This window comes from Ammospiza nelsoni, chromosome 6 (assembly GCF_027579445.1).
Source record: "Ammospiza nelsoni isolate bAmmNel1 chromosome 6, bAmmNel1.pri, whole genome shotgun sequence".
Classification (NCBI taxonomy): domain Eukaryota; kingdom Metazoa; phylum Chordata; class Aves; order Passeriformes; family Passerellidae; genus Ammospiza; species Ammospiza nelsoni.
In genome coordinates this window covers 54,660,209-54,682,357 of record NC_080638.1, presented here as the reverse complement: position 1 = coordinate 54,682,357, position 22,149 = coordinate 54,660,209, and the positions used below count along the sequence as shown (strand labels likewise).

General features: G+C 39.5%; 1 protein-coding gene across 21 annotated transcripts in view; it reads right to left on the bottom strand.

Moving 5' to 3' along the window:
* The window catches only part of MARK3 (microtubule affinity regulating kinase 3), a 60,355-nt gene that overhangs the window by 27,880 nt on the left and 10,326 nt on the right, over window positions 1-22,149 (bottom strand). For all 21 annotated transcript variants that reach the window (XM_059475023.1, XM_059475027.1, XM_059475024.1 and 18 more), the window contains 5 exons: window positions 19,228-19,419; window positions 13,436-13,489; window positions 6,537-6,585; window positions 5,720-5,785; window positions 3,169-3,239 (listed from right to left, as the gene is read on the bottom strand). In XM_059475023.1, the coding sequence (XP_059331006.1) occupies window positions 3,169-3,239; window positions 5,720-5,785; window positions 6,537-6,585; window positions 13,436-13,489; window positions 19,228-19,419 (432 nt within the window). The remainder of the gene's footprint in view (window positions 1-3,168; window positions 3,240-5,719; window positions 5,786-6,536; window positions 6,586-13,435; window positions 13,490-19,227; window positions 19,420-22,149) is intronic.

Below are 22,149 nucleotides of genomic sequence, written 5' to 3'. Positions count from 1 at the left end.
GCTAAGAGCATTCTGTTGCTTTATTGGAACACACCAATAAGATGTATTTTGTGGATTTTATAATTTTCTAAGATCTGTCCTAACATCTATCAGCATTAAGAATTCTAAACTGCTTCAGCAGGGAAACAGTGAGAACACTGAAAAAGGCCAGATCTTATTGCTTGCAGAAAAGAGAGGGAATTAATACACACAAATTTAACAAGACTTGTTGCTCTGCATCAGATTTTTTGTGGAAAAAGGATGAAACTGAACCAGAACTGCCTGGAAGTCTGTAATGGGGAAGAAGAATTAAGGTGACATTAAGAATGCAAAACATTCTCAATTTGAATTTCTCCCACATGGCTACACAAAAGGAGTTTGAAATAGAGAACTGTGTAGCATAGTTGTATTCTTAGATTTTGTACCTTCTCCTGTGTTCCTTGTCAAGTGCAACTGAAATAATATGATTACTGTCTTTTATATTCTCTTTTCCTGCTGAAAACCTTACATATGTTTAACAAAATGGACTAAAAACCATTTTTTAAAAATCTTTAACAAACAAAGAAGGGAGAATTACCAAAACCTGCGCTTTGCCTGCTAGAGAGGAAGTGTCTCCTCAGACAAAACACAAGTGTTTGATCCAGAAATCACATCTACTGGAAGAAGAAACATGATCTGAAAATGAGATATAATACAACCTATTGTAAGAACTAATCTCAATACCATGGCACAACTGTTTCTTCAGTTTAGAAGGAGCCACTGTCTGCTAAAACAGTTAACAAATAAAAAAAAAAAAAAAAAGACTATTATGTCACAAGTCTCCACCTAACAGAGAACAGCTGCACTGCATCAGATAAAAGGTCTGCAGAGTGCATTCTTCCTCCAACAATGACCAAAAGTGATACAAAGCTATTCCAGGGCTACAGTAAGGTGAAATGAATAGTTTCATGACCTGTGAACCCAGCAAGATCTAATTTCCTTGTTTCCTTTGACACTGTCCCTCAGGCTGAGCTTTAGCATCTAATAAAATGCCAAGCTCTGATCAAAGTTACCTGACTTTCATCCAGCATCAATGCTTTTCTCTCCTGCTTAGCCCAATCAGCTTGTGCTACAGTTTCTCTCCTCTGCTTATTTCCAGGCTTCTCTCTTTTTTCCCAGGAACTGAAGCTTTTGAAGCTTTAAAGAACCTCCCTTCTTTGAGATCAAGGTCCTCTAAAACTGGTTGAGCTCAGCAGCCAGGAAATCAGCTCTTGGGGGAGGACAGAGCACAACTGGCTGCACCAGGAGACTTGCATGAAAAAACTGAGAAGTGTATTCCAGTGCAAACAAGTGAGGCCATCTATATATCCTTATAAACTGCAATTATTCTACTGAAATACAAAAAACTCTACAAACCAACTCAAAAAATCATCAGGCTGAGAGTACATAAACCCAATTCTTGATGGGTCAAACACTCAGCTCAGCAGGTAACTCCCTGTTAAATTCTTTTCCTCCACATTTCTTTTTGAAAATGAAGCTACATATATCCTGTACTACCCACATTATCCCATAAAATTAAGCACTAAGTGTACCTGTAAAACATGTTTGACCTGTTTGTAAGTATGTTTTTACTTAAAGGGGAGTAGAATCATTAGAAAAAATAGGTATTTATTGAAGAAACATGTAATTTTAATGTAATTACTGCAAGATCTTTTTTCCACATAGCTCCTGATGAAAGAAATTGAGGACTGAGAGCAAAGAGTCCATCAGCAGAACTTTCCAATATTCACATCTGAGAGAGAACAGTCAATCCTCTCAAGTTACTCTGAAGCTCTTCAAGTGACATTACAAAGGCAACAGGCAGGGACGTAGAAGAGATGGCTGAAGTGGGAATGGCTGTTCCACATCCCACCACTCCTACTGCCAACACAGCACAGAAGCACACACCAGAAACCTTCAATCACAAAGGAAAACTCCCTACCTACCAAAGTATGAAAGTGAAGGCAGCAGCTTTAAAAAGACACATTGTTGAAGAGTGAGAAAAGTTTTCCTTACTGTCAAGCTGTATAACTCCAGTAATCACAAATGACTTCTGGGGAGATGAAGTCTACAGCTGCTTTTAGGTTGTTTTGTTTGTTTGGTGGTGGTGGTTTTGGTGTGGGTTTTTTTCCCCCAAAAGATTAAAAAGGGTAAATACAAGATTTAATAAGATGAGAGAAAACAAAGCAAAATCAATTACTTGGTTCCTGGAAGTCTCATATCTTACATCAAATTTCTATTATGTATGGCTATGCTTAAGAAATGAAACCATCAGAGCCTCCCCTTCCAACAGGACAACATCACTGCCCTGATCCAGCAGTTCCAAACCCCTACACACCATTCAAAAAACCACTCTTGTCCCTACTCATTATTTTCAAGTGCCATTAAGTTGGAGCATAATCTTGACATTTATTACTTGTCACAACATTACTGAATCTATCCAAGTGGCCAAAGGGAACAGGCATTTACAAATTTCAGCACAAGAGCAGAAAACAAGTGTGTAAGACTGGTCAGATCTGAAACTCCACATGCTACAAGAGCAGACATTTGGATTTAAATTAGCTATGCAAAAATATCTGGTTTTGTTCAGTACTGCTTGACTGTAGAATGGAAATGCTTTTTGCAGATCAATGAAATTCCAACACCTTGGCAGGGCTAGCTTATCCATCATAAAGAAAGCTAAACTAACAAGTCTAGACATTACTTTTCTGTGACTTTTTAGAACAACTATTAAACAGTATCTTCTCATGTAAGCAGATGAATGTGAATGGATCCCTACTACAAGCACTGTCTGCAGTTTGAAACTGGCCTGTTGGGAGCCTGCTACATTTGAACAACTTCCAAAATGTTACAGACCTGCTGAGCTAAGGACATATGAAATCAGCCCAGAGGAAATGCATTTTGGAATGGAATACACTTCCAAACCAAGCAGTCTCTGTGTTCTGGCACTCTTGGACACCCTGGCACTCAGCACTAAGGAAACAGCACCACTGAACAGACTCTGACTCCTTAAAGCACTGCTGTGACACAAGTTCTTTCTAACTCAGAGCTACAAGCCCACAGCATGCTGAACACTGCTCTAAGTCAAATGCAAAGGACAGCTGTTTTACTCATTTCACCAGTAAAAACAGGGGTGAGGGGAAAGCTGACATATAGGAATGTTATACATACCTGTCTAAATTTAGCTCTAGCCTCCTTTTCCTTCATTCTTCCATGTGCAACCAGATAGTCAAACACCTCCCCTACAATCCAATAACAAGATACATGAATGCCAATTTCAGAATGCAGAGATTCTTCTCCAGCAGTTGCCCACAGCAGCTTCACTGGAATTACTGTATTTCAAGTTTATGATTACAGGACAGCTCAAGAGAACAAGGCACAACTGCTGTGCAATTTACTACACCATCCTCTCTTTTACAAGAAAATAATGAGTGACTGGATATACACAAAGGAAACCATTTCCTTCCAATTACTTAGGATAGAAACTGAGCAGCATACTTCTGTTTTGTAAACAAAGATGACATCTACCCCTTCACAGACTTTCTCACAAGAGTTTCTTTGGCTTCAGAAAAAAAAAAAGTTTAATACATGAGAACAATTGATGATATTTGTAAATGCCATCATACCAGCACTAGAATTTTAATTTGTGCATGTGTATAAAATGGTTCTAAACAAAACCAAAAACCTTAGCTTTAACCTAGGCTTGGAAGAGGTACCCACAAGGAGGGTCAAGAATAAGCACAGCAGGACACACTGATAAATCCCTCACACAACCATCATACCTGTAAAACACACAGAACAAGGCCACTGTTGTACAGCTGTGCATGACCAAAGATGACTGAAAATCTGTGTTTCACTTTTCCCCTCTTTAATCAATGCAGTCATTTTAGAGCACATCAACACAGACTACAATGTTTGAGCTTTAGGTGCAGGCCACTGGCCCATGAAACACTGACATGTTTGTGAAAGCATGGGAGATTTTCTTTACTAAAAACCAACAGTCATGTAGGCAAGAACTACAAACACAGAATAATAACACAGCTTTTAAAAGTACTCACTAGTATGCAAAAACCATAAAATTTAAACATTCCCTACTGAGCAAGGAAACATGGTTTTGTAGACAGCCACCTCACAAGGGAAGAGCTGAGTAATATCATATTTATTTTTTTAAAAGATGCAACTCCACCAGATTGCAATAAAAAAAAAAAAGGAGTCACACTGCAGGAACAGCAAGCACTGAGCCATCTGAGGGAATGTCAGGATTTCCCATAAAATAGTTTTCTCTCTGCAGGGTATCCTTAAATACTCAACTCAGGTAACTCTCCTAGGCTGTATTTCACAGCTGTTTCTCAAAAAACCTTGAAGCAGCAAACCTGAACACTTCTTCATAATTCAGGGGAAAAGACACCAGGGAAAGAATTATCCCAAATTTATGTGAAGTGCTGCAGCTGTAGCGATCATGTCTTTCATCCTGCAGCCAGAGTTCATGTGCAACAAGATGACCTCTACCTTGATAAAGAGGAAACAGGGAAGGTGATGCCTGCTCTGTTCTTGCCAGCCATTCCTGTCTAGCACAGCATGGCACATCAAAGGTACAGCTCTTGGCCTTTTAGACCAGAACAGTGCTCTTACCTCTCCCTTCTCACCCCAGGAAAGGTCCTCATTCCTTTAGAGAACCACTGGCCTTTCTTCCTCCTAGAAGCCAATCACTAGATGGCAATAAGACTTCACTTTTAAGTCTAAGACTATCAAACAACACAAAGATGTCTCCCCAAACACCTGTACTAGTCAATATTTTAATGGGACTATTCCCACTCTGTTCCTGTTTAGGCAAACCTTGGCTGAGCATTTAGGAAGCTGCTGGAAGAAAAGACAGGTGGGTAGAGAATCTTGCTTTATTTGCAGCAATTGATTAAACTTCACATAATCTAATGTAAGAGTCTGAATTCAACAGTGATTTTCTCTGAAAAAAGGCTATCTCCTTCCTGCCCCTAAAGAAAAGCCCCAATTGTTTGAGATTCCCAGATGCTGGTGCTCAAGGGTCACACTGACAAGCTGAGTGATATTAAGTTCTAGCCAGCAAGGAGTAACTTAAGCCTGAATACCTTAATTCTGGCTCTGGTGAAAATATCTGACACTGCACAATGTGCATTTTTCCATCCCCTGCAGAATGAGGAAGAGCATTTAAGCTCCTTCTAAAATGGCATAAGGCTAAGCCTAACAATTCATGACAGTAGAAGGCCTGTGATTAAGATATGTAAGATGTCATCAACATCTAAAAACAGAAGTTGCAGTGCTCATGCTTTTGAAAGCAACAATTAAAGAAACACAGAAATGTTTCATCTGAACATGATTTTGCCAAATATCTTATACAAAACAGGACACCAGAGGTAGGGAACTGAATACAGTAAATTGAGAACATTAGTATTTGTTATGGGCAGGAACAATCAGTGGCTGAGAAAAGATTCCCAGTTAATTAGAGTTGTGAAAAAAAAGCAAATGTTACTAAGTTGTAGTAAATTTAGAAGCTGGTTTTACAAGTTACATGAATTATTTATGTTGACCAAACAAGTCACAGTGAATATTAAAGATTTTGCTTAATATTTTACACTACCTTGACATAAATATTTGCTGAAAAAGAAAGCAAAGCTTTCAAGAAAACAAGTGCTTTCTCTCACTTGGCAATCTGCTTAGAGTGTCACTGCAGCAAAGAGGTACTTACCCCCACTTGCATATTCCATTATTAAATAGAGGGTTTTTTCAGTTTCAATGACTTCAAATAGCTTCACTAAAAGAGAAAGACATTTAGTCATCAGTTAACTAGCTGCAGAAGCATTATGTTAACACCCCACAGAATCCTGTGAGAGAAAAATGCCCAAACTGTTTGCCTGCCACTTGATAATATCAGACTATTTATTCTAAAGAAGCTTTCTGTCTAATGCTCCTAAGCAGAAAATACTCTAACACATTTGGCCAACTCATACAGAACAACATATTCTCAAGAATCAATACTTTGCTTCATTTACATGGGAACACAACTGAACTAAGCAGAACATGCACAGATTTGAGCATCAGCAATAGCCACACACGTGCACTGAACTGACACACGTGGTGACAAATCAGTTACCAGCCTGCTGACACTCCCACAGGAGTACCACATCATTTAAATGTACAAACTTGAAAAAATTCTTGACCACTTCTTCGTTTTGATATGCTAATTTTTAATGAGATTTCTTATTTTTTAAATTTTAAATGTTAATTTTTAATGAGAACCTGAATTCAGTCAAAAATCAATACTATATTCAAAAGGAGCAAATTTATCAGTTAGCTATGCAAATAACAGTTCTGTGCAATGGGATCCCAATGTTTATTTTATTTTTTTAAACACACAGTTCTGAAATACCAGTTATTACTGCTATCTTAGAGTAAATTCACACTCCAGTGCAAAATAATCTTTTAAACTCATGCCACAGCAATCTTAACAGTGAAAAAGCTAAAACTTCTCCAGAGACGGAAATTATGTGAAAGAAACACGATACCTATATTTGGATGATTTAAGATCTTCATTATTCTTACTTCTCTAAAGAGCTGAAATAAACATAAAACATTAAATAAGTTAATGAAATCACTAACAAGCAGCCATTTTCCTTAAAGATTAAAGACTTTGATACAGTCATTTAAACAGAAAGGGCAAACATTATTAAACATTATCAATGAAGTTCATTAATTAAGCACTTTTTGAAAGGAAGAGTTAAATGCCTGCTTTACACCCCTCCCAAACAAATCAACCCTCAAAAACGTGCAAACACCCAGGAAGAACTCTAAACAGCTCAGGAAAGAAGTGACCTTAGCCCTGTGGTTTGCAGACTTTTGGGGTCAGAAGAGTACTGTGAGCCCATGCAGCTTCCTGCTGACCAATACATCTCGCACATCTTTCACTCCCTTCACAAAAAGTACAGCTCCAAATTCTTGTGAATCCCCACCAGAACACCTTCAGAAGACCACTGCAGTATGTTACTGGTACAAATTCAGCATTCTTCTGTACTTTGTTAAAGCCCAAGAATTCCTGTGCTGCAGCAGCAGCTCACAGGTGAAACATCAGCTGTTTATATTGTGCAAAAACCATGTTATCCACCTACACCAGCAAGTTCTGCAGAGAGCAGGGAAGACAAGGGCAGCCCTGAGCCCTTCAGAAGCATTGCTGCAAGGCAACAGAGGCACAGCAGCCTGGTCTGCCAGCACAGCTCCCCTGATCAGCCCCAGACACTGCCCAGGGGCAGCACAATGAATGCACCGGCCAAAATTAACAGGGCACAACACAAATGGTGCTTTCCTGACCCCATCTGCTGCTTCCCTTCCTGCAAGCACTGCTGCTAACCCTGACTGACACACAAGGTACAGGAATGATTTAACAGAAATACCTCACAAAACACACAACTTCCCCATATAAAAGCACTCCATCTCTAGCCCATCACCATCCCAGAAGGATGATGGTGAGGGACAACTGCCCATTTCAAGCTGCAGGATGAGATTATATCCCCTGCCCTAAATCCAGAGATTGTGTACTGACTGTAAGGATATTGTCACGTTTCATGTCCTGTCTGTTCCTCCCCCACTGCCAATACTTGTGTGAAGAGCGCTTTGCTTGAGTAACTATTTCTGAATATTTCAATTTTGCCTGTCACACAGAGCAAACTCCGTCCTTCTGCAGCTTCATGAAAATAGGGAGTGACATTTAACAAACTAGAAATGAAAGCAAAGTCATGACTGAACAGTTGTTAATTATTTTCACCTCTCTTCTGCAAAAGACTATTGTAAGATACACAGAAATTCATAACCATAATACTAAAAATGCCACAGGTGGTGTTTCTGCAATATGAAACATTGCTTTGAACAAAGCTGGTAAATAGCAGATAAATGAAAAGCAGTTCCAAGATAAAATATTATTACAAAAAAAAGCATAAATACTTTTGTATTCAGAAAACCAAAGAATTCTCTTTTTATGCACAACACTGCATGGCAGCCAGGTGTGGAGCTGTTCTCCCTCTGCAGCTCACCAAGACTGCAGAGGGCTGATGTTCTTCAGTGTCAATTATTTTCTAACAGCATGCTTCAAAAAGTGGGAGTAATCAAGAGGTTTTTTGAGAAACCTAACACAAATTTCTACAGGAATATCAGTGGAACATCATATTGAACTTCATGTAAAGAGACTGAAGTAGAATAGAAGTCCACAGCTCCAGGTGAATGCAGACATAGGAAAAAAGCCAACAGTTTTGTAAATATAGAATAGGGAGAACAGCATAGTTAATTACAGTAGGGGAAAAAAATGCTGCTGGAGGATTTGGCTCAGGTCAGATTTCAGATAAAGTGAAGAAATTTGGTATGTCTACACATATTAGTAACAACTCAAAAACTTGTAAGTGTATTTACTCAGTAATAGCAAAGAAAAGGTGAAACTTTGTAATAAAAAAAAGGTGAAACATTAGAAGCAAACAGAAAACAACCAAAGAGTCAACAAAGCAAAATCCTTGTGCCTTTGTGATTTTTAATAAAAGAAAATGCAAGGGGTGGGTTTTAAATAAATCAATAGGACAAATTCACAATTTGGAGACCAGCTGTTGTAACCATGCTCTGCTTTCTGATATTTCAGAATCACAGAATTTCTGAAATGCCAACATCTGGGGAGCAATCCTCACTGCACTGCCCAGGAGACCATTTCTCTGCTACAGCACCAGCTGGGATTGGCACACTACCTGAACAGAGAAAAAACAAACAGTTTTCCAAATGCTTTTAATTATCTTGTTACCCAGGTCTGTGCCTGACACTTTGCTACATGACAAGCTGCTTAAATGAAATCACGATTGATTTATCAAGTAATTATTGGCCATGGAAAATAGTTTCAAAACCTCTGTGCACACGTTTTCTTTATCCTCTAGAGAGGTAAAATTGCCTTCTTTTCTTTTTTAAACTATGTTATTTCTGGAGCTTTTTCATATGTAATCAGACAGGGTAGACTACATCATCTCTCTCTTGATCATCAGGAATTTAAAAGCAGTTGAATCTATAGCTATTTTTTCTTGCTTTTCATTCATTTCAGCTAAACTGGTGTATAATATATTCTGAGTGCTCCATTAATACTTTTAATCATAGCTTATGTAACTGAAAGGCTCTTATCAGTTGTTACAATTTCAAAGAGAGTTGGATTAATTCACTCTCAATCGGTACCTGATATCTTCCACCCCCAATACCCAGATAAAGCCTACAGGGTCACACCCTCACCAAAACACTGGTCCACAAAATGACTGCTCTGCTTTACTAACCCAAATGAAGCATGTCAAAAAGCAGCTTCTCCTTCATGAGCCATTTGTTCAAGTGGGTGACTAGGAACAAGCTCTTGTAAAAAACAGACTATTTCTGCCTCAGAGGAAATTAAAAATAAAAATACTTGAGAATAGGATACAACCACCACCAAACTGTAATTTTAGTTAGATAAATGCACTTTAGATCATGCATCCTTAGTCAGTTTATCTGTTATATGTCACATTTTGACAAATATGGGGATATCTGGGGAAATAGATATATTTATCTATAAATTCCTGACATTGTAATATGTGTTATAGTCTGTTTCTGACAGAGGAATAAAATGTACATATCATAAAACTTTCTCAAAGTATGCTGGATAAAGGTTTTACAGATTTTATTATGTGTATCAGCTTCTAGGAAATGACCTGGTAACTATCATCACACAATAAAATTCATTGCAAACAGCCAGGTATGATAAAACCTCACACCTCTGAGGTTCCCTGCTCACAGGAACACAGAACAAGGTGCAATATCAGAAAATGTAACACGAAGGTTCTCAATACAGAAACTTATGTTCTTAGTATTAGGAAATTACTGGTCACAATGAAACCATAAAGGCACACAAACAACTGAAAACAGTTCTCATCAGTTTAATTTCTAATACTGAGATCCAAAACTACTCCCAGCTTGTTGAACAGCTCATTTTCCATCAACAGGAGCTCTACAAACGTTTCCAGGCAAAGACAAACATCCTTAGTCTGCCAAACAAATGGCTTTCAGCTTTGTTGTGGTCTGGTCCTTTGAGTGCAAGCCATGTCAGATACAGGAAAAGAATGCCATTTAATTAATGCTGTGAGCCAAAAAACTGAATAAAAAAACCCCAACGAACCAGCAATGGAAGCTGGTTCTGTTAGGTTAACTCTCTTTGAACGCAGCAAAAGACAGACTAGAAGTGCTCCCACAGTAGCTATCAAAAGACTGTAACAAATTATTTTAAAAATACTGAAAAAGTTTGCTAAAAAGTGAGTCAGTGCCAGCTGCAGAGCACCAACCTCTCCTGGTCACCTTGTCCCTTAAAGGAGGAGGCTTTTCACAGCATCTTGTCCCAAGCCAGCTCAAGCCTGACCTGTGTGTTTGTCTTCTCCTGGTAACTGCTCACTGAAATATGCCCTACAACTAATAAAGAACCTCAAGCAAAAAGCCTTTACACAATACAAGTTTGCCTCAAACTAAGCACAACTTGGAAACAGAAAGGGGTACTCATTACAAACAGAAGGGCCTGAGCATTTAAAATTCTCATACTTTTCTTGCAGTTCTTAAAACACTGATTGACCCATGGTCAGAAAGGACATGAACCATGTTACAATTGATGTTTAAGAACACTTAAATGCTTTAACAATAAATATTGCCCAAGTAAGTGGCAAAACATCTGCACATAATGAGCAAAAATATTTGGCTGAGGAGCCAAGTTCTAAAACAGGAAAATGAGAAATGATTTAGTGCTATTACACGGGCTTGCTAAAAAACCCCTTGCATATAATGGCATTGGTAAATCAAAGGAAAAAAAAAACCCAAACTGTTTTATTTTTTGTTTAGGAGGAAGTGAACTCTGTAGCATCAGCACTTGCTTGCAGCGAGACCAATATCCACTGGAATTGCACACACGAGTCCATTTGTGGAGAACAGTGACTATGACTAACACCGCCAGCATGGGAAAAAACCTCTAAGAATTCCCTTTTCTTTCAATGCAGGGAAGTACCAGTTACAGCTTCCTCTTCACTAAGCAAGAGCAGCAGAGCAGTAATTGGCTCCTAAAACAACAGTACAGAGTAGCTGCATGTGGCTGCCACAGAACTTCCTCAGCAGCAGACAAGAAACCCGACCCTTCAGAGCTGCGCTGCTGAGTGTCAGCACAGAGCTGTCAGGGAGGGCATACCAGGAATGGCTGCTCCGGAAAGCAAAGCCTGTCCCTAACAAGGTTAACTTCTTCCCGGCAGCTGAAGTATCGATGTGCAAGATGGAACACAAAGAAATCACAACTGGCAGCCTTTAATCACCATTCGTTTCCCCACCTAAGGATGACTCGGGCATGCAGCTACACCGCAGCTGAGACGCTGCACACCACACCCTCTTCTGGGCACAGCCCTTCCCTCCCCACCATACCTCAAATATTTTATCTCCCTCTGCAGAAGTGCAGGGTCAGAAGCACTTCCATCTGAGCTTCCCCCGCATCCACAGGTCCTGTGTGCAGCTGTGAGGCTGCGGCGCCGCCGGCAGCGCTGGGGGAAGGGGCAAAGGCTCGCAACACAAAAAGCCCTGGTCAGGCAAAGGTGGCAAGTTGTATGTTGGGCATTCCCTCTGCTTCCTATGGCAAGCAGGAATTTAGTTTTAATAAAGATGCTTTCAGTTTTTTAATTGAAAACTGATACACCTCACTAAACTCTTCTTGTCCTCGTATATCAAACGAGCTTAGAAAGGAGAGCACATTTGCAATTTCACTCCATAAATTTGATCTGATATCTGCCCTGCCATTTGGTACTATTCTTCCAGATTCCAGTTAAGAAATTCAGTGGTACACAAGATCACACTACAAATCACACTTCATAATCTAATTTTATAAACTGTAAATGAAAATTAAATTACAACAGAGATGGAGCCATTAGCGGACACTGAGCCAGCTGAAAACCAGTACTCAAAGGACCATCATGCACACTGCCAGCTGGTAGCTTTTCCAACTGAACATCTGTGATGTGTAAAAGGTTTGTGTTGTGCCCCCACATGAGCTCAAACTGGCATTAGAGCCCACTTTCAAGTAACACTATTCGAAGGACTATGATTTTACATTTTTAACTGAAAACATGGCCTCTTTACTTCCCTCTGACCATTCTTCCCATGCCCTGGTATTTCCCATTTTTATCACACAGCTTTTGTTTCACTTTCAAGTGCTTCAAGCATTCAACCATTTTTATTTAGGCATTCCAAGTTGCAATCTGCCACACAAATCAACTTTATCTGATCCATCATATTACCTAATTTGCACTTTATTTTCACTCTGCTTACCCAGAAACCACCAGTAACCTCAGGGACTAAACTGAGAAAAATTCTGAGAAAAATGGAACCAGATTATCTACTTTTACCCTGTCTACAGAGTCACAAAAAGCTGCCACCTGCTTGGATGACGGAGCCTTTCTTCTACAGGTTATTCTTTGCCTCTCAATGAAACCATAAAATGTAAGAACTTGTGTGTTTTTCCAATTTACTTTTGCACCATTAATATTGATAAAAAGTCTAGTCAAGTGATCTTTTTAGTATTTGCATAAAATACAAATGTGTATATGCTCCAGTTTGCTCTAGTTATCCTCTTTCATTTTGTTTGCAGGTAAATTCTGCATATTCTCTTGTTCAAACAGAAATATTTCAAGGGGGTTTTTATCAAAGTACTCAAAAGTAAACAAAAAGCCTTTGACTGCAGAACTTAAAAGGAGAGAGTTAGAGAAGTCCCAAGTAAAAGTAACATTTAAATGTACTTCCTGCATGGATTCCCAAACAGACTGGGTTGCCTAATGAAAGAGCAGGGTTTATCACTCTGTACTAAAAAGATAAGGTGATACAACTGTAACAGCACATTAAACATTCAGAGCTAGAGGGAAGAAACCAGAATAGACACGGCCTAATTTGTTTCACACAACTGCATCACCTCTCCTGCTGCAAGCTACATGAAAGGCACAGATACTGCCTGGCCTGCAGTCCACAGGCAGTGTTTTCAAGGCCAGTTTAAGAGGACAGAACATAAGTTTTGCATTTCTAAGTTTAACAAAGCAACCGGCACAAAGGAGACATGGGGGCATGACACCAAACCACAGGTCCTCTCTACAGAGTCAGCTCTGCTTGGAAGACAAAGGAAGTGGCAAATACCACTGTTTTCTCAGTTTACAGCTCCACATGAGTTCAGCTTCAACAACTGCAGGGCTGTCAGAAATATCTGTTACAAAACCAGTTATTAAATACAGTAGTCAGATGTGTGCAAAGGTATGCAATGCTTCAGATTCTCCAGCACAGGCATTCAGGGTTAATGGAAGAGGTGGGGAAGCAAACAAGTTATAATAGAGTTGAAAGATTAAATGTAAAAACATACCTTTTGTAGACTAGTTGGGTTCAGCTGTGTTTTGTCAATTATTTTTATGGCAACCTAAAGGAAGAGTTCATGATCAGTATTTTCCATAGGAACAATACCACGTTATTACAACATGCTCAAACCCAGTAACAGATATGGAAAACATGAAAATTACACAAAAAATGCTTAAGGTCCTTCTGCAAATTATACACTTGTATTTAAACTAGAAGCAGGAATGGAAAAAGCCTGGTATTTTAAGGATATTAAGATGAGAAGCTTGCTGAGTGTTTGACTTGACATTAAGACCATCACAGACATGACAGTGGAAGCTCCAGCAGCAGACAGTGCCCTGATAGAGAGCAGTGTGCCTACAGATAATATTTACACAGTCTAATTACACAACAGATTACACAGTAGTGACTGGGCATTGGCAGTTTCTAAAAGCAGAGATTTCAGAGCATATTGAAAGCATTTCCACACAAATTTGGCAAGAAGCAAGCTCATCTTTGGAAATTCACTAAATATTTGTGTCAATTTGCTCCCTGATGGGTATTAAAAAAAGTATCACTTGGAAATCAACAAAAACACATTGGCTGTAGTACAACACTTTGGGTAAGTACATTCCTTGTTCTCCTCTTTTGAGTAAATGTTGCACAGAAATATTAAAGAACATAATAAAAAATTCACACAATAAGCAGAAGAGAATTCCATACCATGCTAACTAGTCAGAACCTGAAGATTTGAAGCAATGAATAGGCAACAGAAACTTCAGTGCAATGCAGTTTGGATACTGGACGAGGTAGAACAAGAAATGAGAATCTTTCTAGAATTACATGCCAATTGGTATTTTTCCTTTCTAAATTAGAGACTAAACACACCAGAAGAAGCTCTACAGAAGGAGATGGTGCCTCTCAAAGAGGCAAGATGCTGCAACTCAGCTGATTATAATACCTCACTGGTGCAAAGCAAAGGCTTTCAACTCCACTTCAGTTTTTGGCTCAAACAGTAGATGCTGCTCCTTCCCATGCCACAGCTCCCATTTCCCTGCATCACTCTGAGCTATCTTTGTCACCGCATTAACTTGGGGTTGGTGACATATGGAATAAAGAATATCTTACATCAAAGCCAATTTATATCCCTACATTCAAGCGCAAAAACACAGGGATGGATTGTCACGATGGAGAGGGTAAGAGGGGAGCGGTGTTCAACGCTTGGGTGCATCACAGAGTTATATAATGGATATGGTGCTTTCTGAAACTGATATTCAAGACTTATTTTGAGCTCTTCTAGCTGCAAGATACGATGAGACATAACTGAGAAGCCATCTAAGAATGTTTTTACTCTGGGGAGTGTTTTCTTCTAAGGCAAGCTACTGAAATTATAGATCACTGTTTCCCGAGGCAAAATTCCATTGCAAAACCTTGAGAAATCACTTCAAAAATACAAACAAGAGAGAAAGGCATTAAGCAATAGGTATTTTTATATTAGCAGCTGTGTACAAACCCAAGAAAGATTTTTATCTCTACCTTTATGCCTCTTGTTAACTTTGTGACAATAGTTCAAAGTTACTCACTTCCTGCAATCTCTTATAATTCTGGATTATACTGCTGGACTCTTCTAATGCTGGATGTCGTGAGCACTGCCTTTGTCAACAGCAGATAATGTTATTTGAAAGTGACCTGGTGCCCCAAGACTACCCACAGCTGTTCACTTAGTAAGCACATTCCACTCAGAGAAGTTTGCATTTTTGTTCTTGGCTGCACCATTCTGGTGAATCTTTACAAGATGTAAACTTTTTTTAACCCACCAAGCCTCAAGGTGCCATGTTACTGCAAAACCAGCTCACCTCAGCTCTCACACTGCCAAGCAAATTCAGCCCTGGAGATAAAGGGAAGGTAGAGAGCTCAGTTTTCCAGAACACAGACTCTCAGGCCTGTTCAGTGCACTAATTATAGCCTTAAAGGCAGGGTGAATTTAGAGAATTCCTGTCCACATGAACACTGAGAGTACAATGTGTTAACATGGGCTGTGACAGCTTGAACCCATCATTAGAACAGGGAACAACTTCAGGTGCCTTGATAAGGTCTCCAAATCACAGGCAAAGGCAGCCTGCCCTCAAGAGCAGTTCTGACAAAGTTAAATGGAGACTTTTCTAAGTACAGTTAATAAAACATTAAATTGCCTTTTAAAGCAGAAACTTTGCTCTCTTTACATAAAGTGCATTTGGAATGGTTTCATGCACTGTGAGCTGGGGCCAGTGCTGAAAAATGCACATCCACCTACACTATTGCACCATTGCCATGATATTCTGTGTGAAATTGTTAATAGAATTAGAACTGAGTTTGCTTCCACCATTCACAATAATGTGACTTAAAACATCCCTCCTACATGATTTGAATAAGGGAGTGAAAGAAATCAGGAGTTGGAACACTGAGCAAATTGGCCAAACTGCTACTATTCAGAATGCTTTCTCCCTCTTAAATTTCACTTTTTCCAAGAGAAGAACAGAAAGAAGATGACAATAGATTCCTTGGAGTCAGACTTGAGTTCTGAAAGAATTCAGCTCACTGGGAAACTTCAGCTCCCTGGCTATTAACTGAACATGTCTTTAAAGAACAGAAGGGTCCAGAATAATTTTGGCCACCTCAGTAATAGCAAAAGGTAGTTTTATCTTTTAGATTCATTTTGGCAAGTACAGAAAACTTGTCAGAGGAAACACCTTTTGATAAAAGTACAACAGCAAATGCATGGATTGCAGTCAAAGAATTAAGAAAAGCAGATTGACAATGAAGACTTGTGGTTTCAAAAGGGCAGACAGCCTACAAGTAACACTCTCCCAGGCAGAGGACCAAGAAGGATGGTGTGTCCAAGCACCAGCCCTAATGCAGTGAAGCTGATCTCTGGCCTCACACTCCTTGCAAGACAATTCAACCCCCTCAAATTAGGTTGATGTTCTGATCATTTCTTCCTTTCAGTAATTTGAAGATGAGCACTCATTTAGACATACTAAAAATGGAAATGAAAAGGAGTCCTAGAACTTACTCCACTTGGAAACATGAAATCTTCATCTCAAGCAACAGGAAAACTCCCAGGGAAGGACTCCAGATGCAAGGAGATGAGCAGCTACCCTAAAAGAATGCTTAAACAAACATATCCTCCTCCCAGGAAGGGACAGAAAAGTGCTGATCTGCTTCAGGATTTGGAAACTACTCAGCACAGAGATATAAAGAAGCAATTGCCAAAAAGTGAACCTGACATGGTTGCTTAAAAGGACATTCAGAACAGAGACACAGATAACAAGGAAAAGATAAGTGGGGTTCAAATACAGCAAGAACACAGCAGAGATGAAAACTCATTTCAGTGTAACTCCCAAAGCTAAGCATTTAGTTTAGGTTTTGGTACATAAGATGGAAAAAAGAACAGGAACAAAGGACAGGCTGCAGGAGAAAGAGTGTAAAGCAGGAAATCACAAATTCAGAAAGCTAAGTGCCATCTGGCTGAGGCCAGGCTGAGAATATGACCCTGGAATTCTTACAAGAAACAGATTTTCAAAGGAGAAAGAAAAAAAACATTCTTGCAGCACAGGTTCCTAGCATCTACCAAGAACAGAAGAGCAGAGCTGGGTTTAGAAATGAGCAGACAATTTTTTTTTTCCAATTCATCATAAAATTCCTGAACTTGAAACTGGCAGGGAAAACCAAGGAAAGAGAAGGTTTAAATGCAACATATTTTCCTACAGTTAACTGTACCCTATGGAAACACACAAGACCTGACTACCTGGACTAATGAAAAGCCTCATCTAAGAGGCTGCATGGAAATTTTTCAACTAGATAAGCTGAAAAGTGCATGGAGTTGTTTTTATTTTTTCCTTTAAAAAGAGGCTAAAGAGGTATTAAGTTGGAAATAAATGAGTAAGAGTTTTTCAAGGACAAGATTTTGGGGCCAATCTTGTTTAATATCTGTATCAGTGGCCTTAGCAGAGGATGTCAAAGCATAATGATTAAATCTGTTGAAGGAGTTAAGAGGCACCATCAAACACAATGGAAAACCAATTTAAACAGCCTTGGAGATGAGTTAGCAATGAAACTGAGATTCAACATACAAGGTTGGTGCTGCTGCTGATCACAAGCAAAACACATCAATTTAACAGCCACGAGAAAGCCTAGCAATCTGAAGATTGATCAGATAAATACATATAAAAAGTAAGGGCAAGGGTGAAGTAATGACATTGGGGAAATTGCTCTCCAGAATATTGGAAACAATTCTGGTCACAGGCATATAAAATTATCAACATTGTACAGTTTATCCAGCAGGAAGAGAAATTTTACTCTTCTCCCTCTTAAAAAAAAGAAAAAAGCTTGAAATATCTTGAAGATATTCCTATAAAATTAACTTAATTGTTCCTTTCTAAGGAATGACACTCATTCCAATAGCCACAACCCAGAAAGTATTTATGCTCTCAGTTGATCAAACTACATCAATTCCATGACAGTGGAAGAAGCTTAGTACTCAAATCTTTCCAAATTTAGCCAAAAATTTTACACTGTCCCCTTTATTTGTTGAAATTTCAAACAAAAATAATGAACCAGAGGTCAACACAGTTATCTGCAAGTAAAGAAAAATGTACTTTGCTTTTTGCAAAGTGTGACACATATCTATCTCCAAGTTCTATACCTATAGTAAGAGCAAAGAAATACCAACCAAGTACTTGCACATCCCATCTTAAGCATCAGTAAAAAGAGGAGGGAACTTAAGGGGAAAGGAATTAATCAAAAACTTTCTCTACAAATGAGAACTAACTTTAACATCAGAAGACAAAGGGAACTGTCAGCCAAAAAAAAATAAAATCTATCTCAATAGCTCTTGCAAAATATGTCCCCTTTCTTCTTCCCTCTGTTCCTGCTACTGAGCCCTGTATTACCTCAGAAAAGAGAAATTCCCTCAAAGCACTGCAGTCAGCAGCACAGTTTCTGTAAAAGTCCCTGCTGGTATCAGCAAACATTCACTTCATCAGACAGGTTTGGCAAGAAAAGGTTAGCAAGGTGCTTCTCCCTCTTTCAGTACTTCAAGGTTGCTTTTAATAAAACAGCACCAAGAAACACCTTCTAGTAACAAGCAGACAGGACTATAGATCACTAAATCAGAATCACCATTAAGTGCCAGTGATTAATTACTTGCAGTGGCATGTAGGAACTAAATATGGAGCTGAGTTTGACTCCAAGAAGAGATGCAAGAGGAAGCTTGTCTATACACATTGAGGAAACTGTCACTGGAACAAGACTATCCCTGAACAAACTGAAGCATCCTCCCAAAGCCACCCAGCACTAAACACACCCTAGGATGATCCACCCTAGGATTCCTGGGACAGACATGGCTCTGGCAAGAAAATACTGCATTTGGGCTACTTGGAACATAATTAAGACAACATTTAGTTCTCATGTCTGACTTTACCTCCAATACAGCCCTGAAGTATAAAGACACTAAGAGGCAGTCCTTCCAACAAGCTTATTTAATTGCTGTATATTGATCTGGTTTTTGAAAATGGAGGATTTATCCAAGAATATTAGAAGCAAATTTTAACATAATTCAGCAGGACAGAGACTCGCCAAAAATACAAGTTTAAGAAACCATTTCCAAGAGAAATTGTTTTGTAATCGTACTAAAAAAAAAGTTTTCAATTTCTGCTTTTTTCTGCATCAGTGGCAATATCTCTAGTAAAATGTGCTCTGTGTTCACCAACTTAGATGGTGCTATTCCAAGAGAACCTTCACACCTACAGCAACTCACTGCTGTTTACACCCATGCCACGTTACCTCTCTGCCAGTTAGGATGTGCCTTGCCAGCTTCACTTTTGCAAAATTCCCCTTTCCAATGGTTTTAAGGAGTCTGTAATTTCCAATGTGTGGCTGCTCATCAGCACAGGAGGCTATGGAGTTCCTGCAGCGAGCTCCAGAGCGCCCAGTTCTGGAGGAAACTTCCTGCCGTCCGTCTCCATGGGACGTGTGCTGCAACAAAAACACACACAGGGTAAGGCTGAGCAACACACACAAAACACAGCAATGAGGACAAGCACACAGCATTCAAAAACATCAGCAATGCCTTTGAAGAAACCTTCAAAGGATCCAACTGAAAATTCACACTCACACTGAACTTTGTTCTGATGGGGCAATAAAGTGGGGCCCAGTTCCTGACACAGAATTCACCTCGTCACCTGGTCAAGACAGTGGAACATCACCTGCACTGCAACAGCTGAGCATTTCTAAGTAACTTACTTGGACTGCCACATCAGGCACAAAATATAGAGGTGTTTAATGTTATTTCCCATTTGCATAACTAGTGCAGGAAAGCCTTTGGAAGGGAAACACGAATACAGATTTTCCAAGATCACAAATTGTTAACCCTTACTGGACAACTTACACTAATTTTAAAAAATGGGTTTTTTTCTTTCCTGTTGTACTAAACTTGTGTTCCTACAGATCCATATGACTGCAAACACCCAGGATGACCTGGAGAACAAGGAAAGAAATCTTACCTAATATAACTGAAACCTTGAATATTGATAAGCTGAAAGCCAGTTACAGAGATCTGAGACACTGTCTGCAATCTTTCAAGTTCCTTTCACTCTCATTTCCCTGAACAGCTAGTGATTGCAAAAAGGAATGGTTATATATTATCTGTAACAGTCCTTACTCATTAGATTACACGGTAAAGATTTAAGTATTTTTTCACTTCCTGATAGCCTGTTTATGTAAGAGCAGGCGCCTTCTTACATTCTTCACTCATGGTTAAGGCCCATACACCAACCACACTCATTAAAGTATTAGTTAAAAATGTTTAGGGGCCTTCAAAGGTGGAACAAATATCTGACTCCACCAAAGATGACACATTAAATTCATAGTCATCCCAGAAACCCCAGATCTTGCTCTTCTACTACTTCTCCTCTTGCTGAAACCCATTTGGGACAACCAAGAAACTGGCATAGAGCAACATTTGGTCTGCAAATCACTGTGTGTGAGGATGAGATCATACCTCAAGAGCTAACAACCATGGTACAGGCACAAATGAACAAATCCGTGCTTGCATGACACTTGGCGAGTTTCACTTGCCTGATGTAACCTTGTGACCATACACTCTCCCATCTTGGGCTCCTTGATTTGTTCATTTGAGTGCAACAGTTGTGATCAAATTATTTTTAAAAATACTTTCATTTAAGAAATGCTACTGATAGGAGTCTATGGCAACTCCTGGAAAATTGTTTCAATAGTTACTATTTTAAAAAACACACAATGTTTTAGTATCAATATGGCTTTAGCTTCTCCTTACTGCCTGGCTACTGCATTGCCACAAGATTTGCACTTCCCATGAAGGTACTTCATTTCTCTGGTGACAACACCCTTCCATTTCAGTAAGTGATATGTACATTGAGCTCCCTGAACAGGCTGCTGTATGAATGATTAAAGAAACATTTCCTGTACTCCTGTTGAGAACCCTCCTCTATTCTTCCAACATCTTTTTGTGGGGCTCATGGTAGACATGGACCTACCATACCAAGAGTAGGTGCAGCAGGACTAACACAGAGGCTGCATCTTCTGTTCAACACCCCACTGATTTCACAGGGGCAGAACCAACCCTCTTTGCAGAAGACCAGCTGTACCTGACCACTCAACACCAACCCTGATCTGCTGCTTCTTCTCATTCCTGGATCCCTACTTGGCTGAAGTGAAATGCAAAGTTTCTTTTCATGCAGAATATCAAGTGCTCCTATAAAAGGCCTATCCTGCCCTATTTCATAGTCTAGCAATTTTATCACAGTTTTCAAGAGCAAGAGTTTTTTTCCAAACCACTAATAACTGGCACAAGAACAAGAAGGACATCCTTAAAAATTCAAGACTTGATAATAATTCAGTGTTCTCAATAATATCTTGAGACCTGCAACAACGGGGTGTTTATCAATCAGTAATTCTCAAGGAGAGGAAGGACAAGCAGTCAACAACTGAAGGACCTACTAAAGCCAGTGAAATTCTATATCAACAATGTCAGTATTTTGCATGTCCTTAATGCCAGGCTGGTGCTGATTGTTCAGGCCACCTTAGCCACCCCTGTGTGCACTGGCATAGCAATGCCAATCCTCTGTATTTCCCTAAACTTTGACTTCTAACAAACCTTGCAACACACAGTGCAGAGAACTTCTCTGTCAGCTCCTTTCATACCTTTCAGTGTCAAATTATTCAGACCAGCTAGAAAAAAGCAGCAACTGCTGATTCTAGGTGCTAACATTCTCCCACATTGCCACCCCTGGTGATCAGGGACCAGGATGTTCTGTACAGGGCCATAAGGATATTTCTTGGATATATTAGAGGAAGGTTCATTTCAGTTCAAGTACAGCATCCCAGGAATACACTGTACTACTTACACTGCACTTCACTCAGCTGATAACCTTCCTCAAAAGAAGAAGTGTATCAGAACTATTTAAACTACAGCCCTTCCACACCTGGGCACTCAGCACAAGCTGCCTGCAGCAGGAGCCAGACTGCCTCCCAGCAGGGCTTGTTAGCTTAGGCTCTCCAGCAGACACATTCAACAACTTCAATTCAACAGCTTTTGAACCACACAGCTGACTCTGAAAACACAGTAGTTGTGCTGGAACAAAAACACTGTTAGCCCTGAGCTAGCCTAAGAAGCAGCTGAGATGTGGGCATCAGGCACGACACAGTCACAAGCCAGAGAACAGGTCA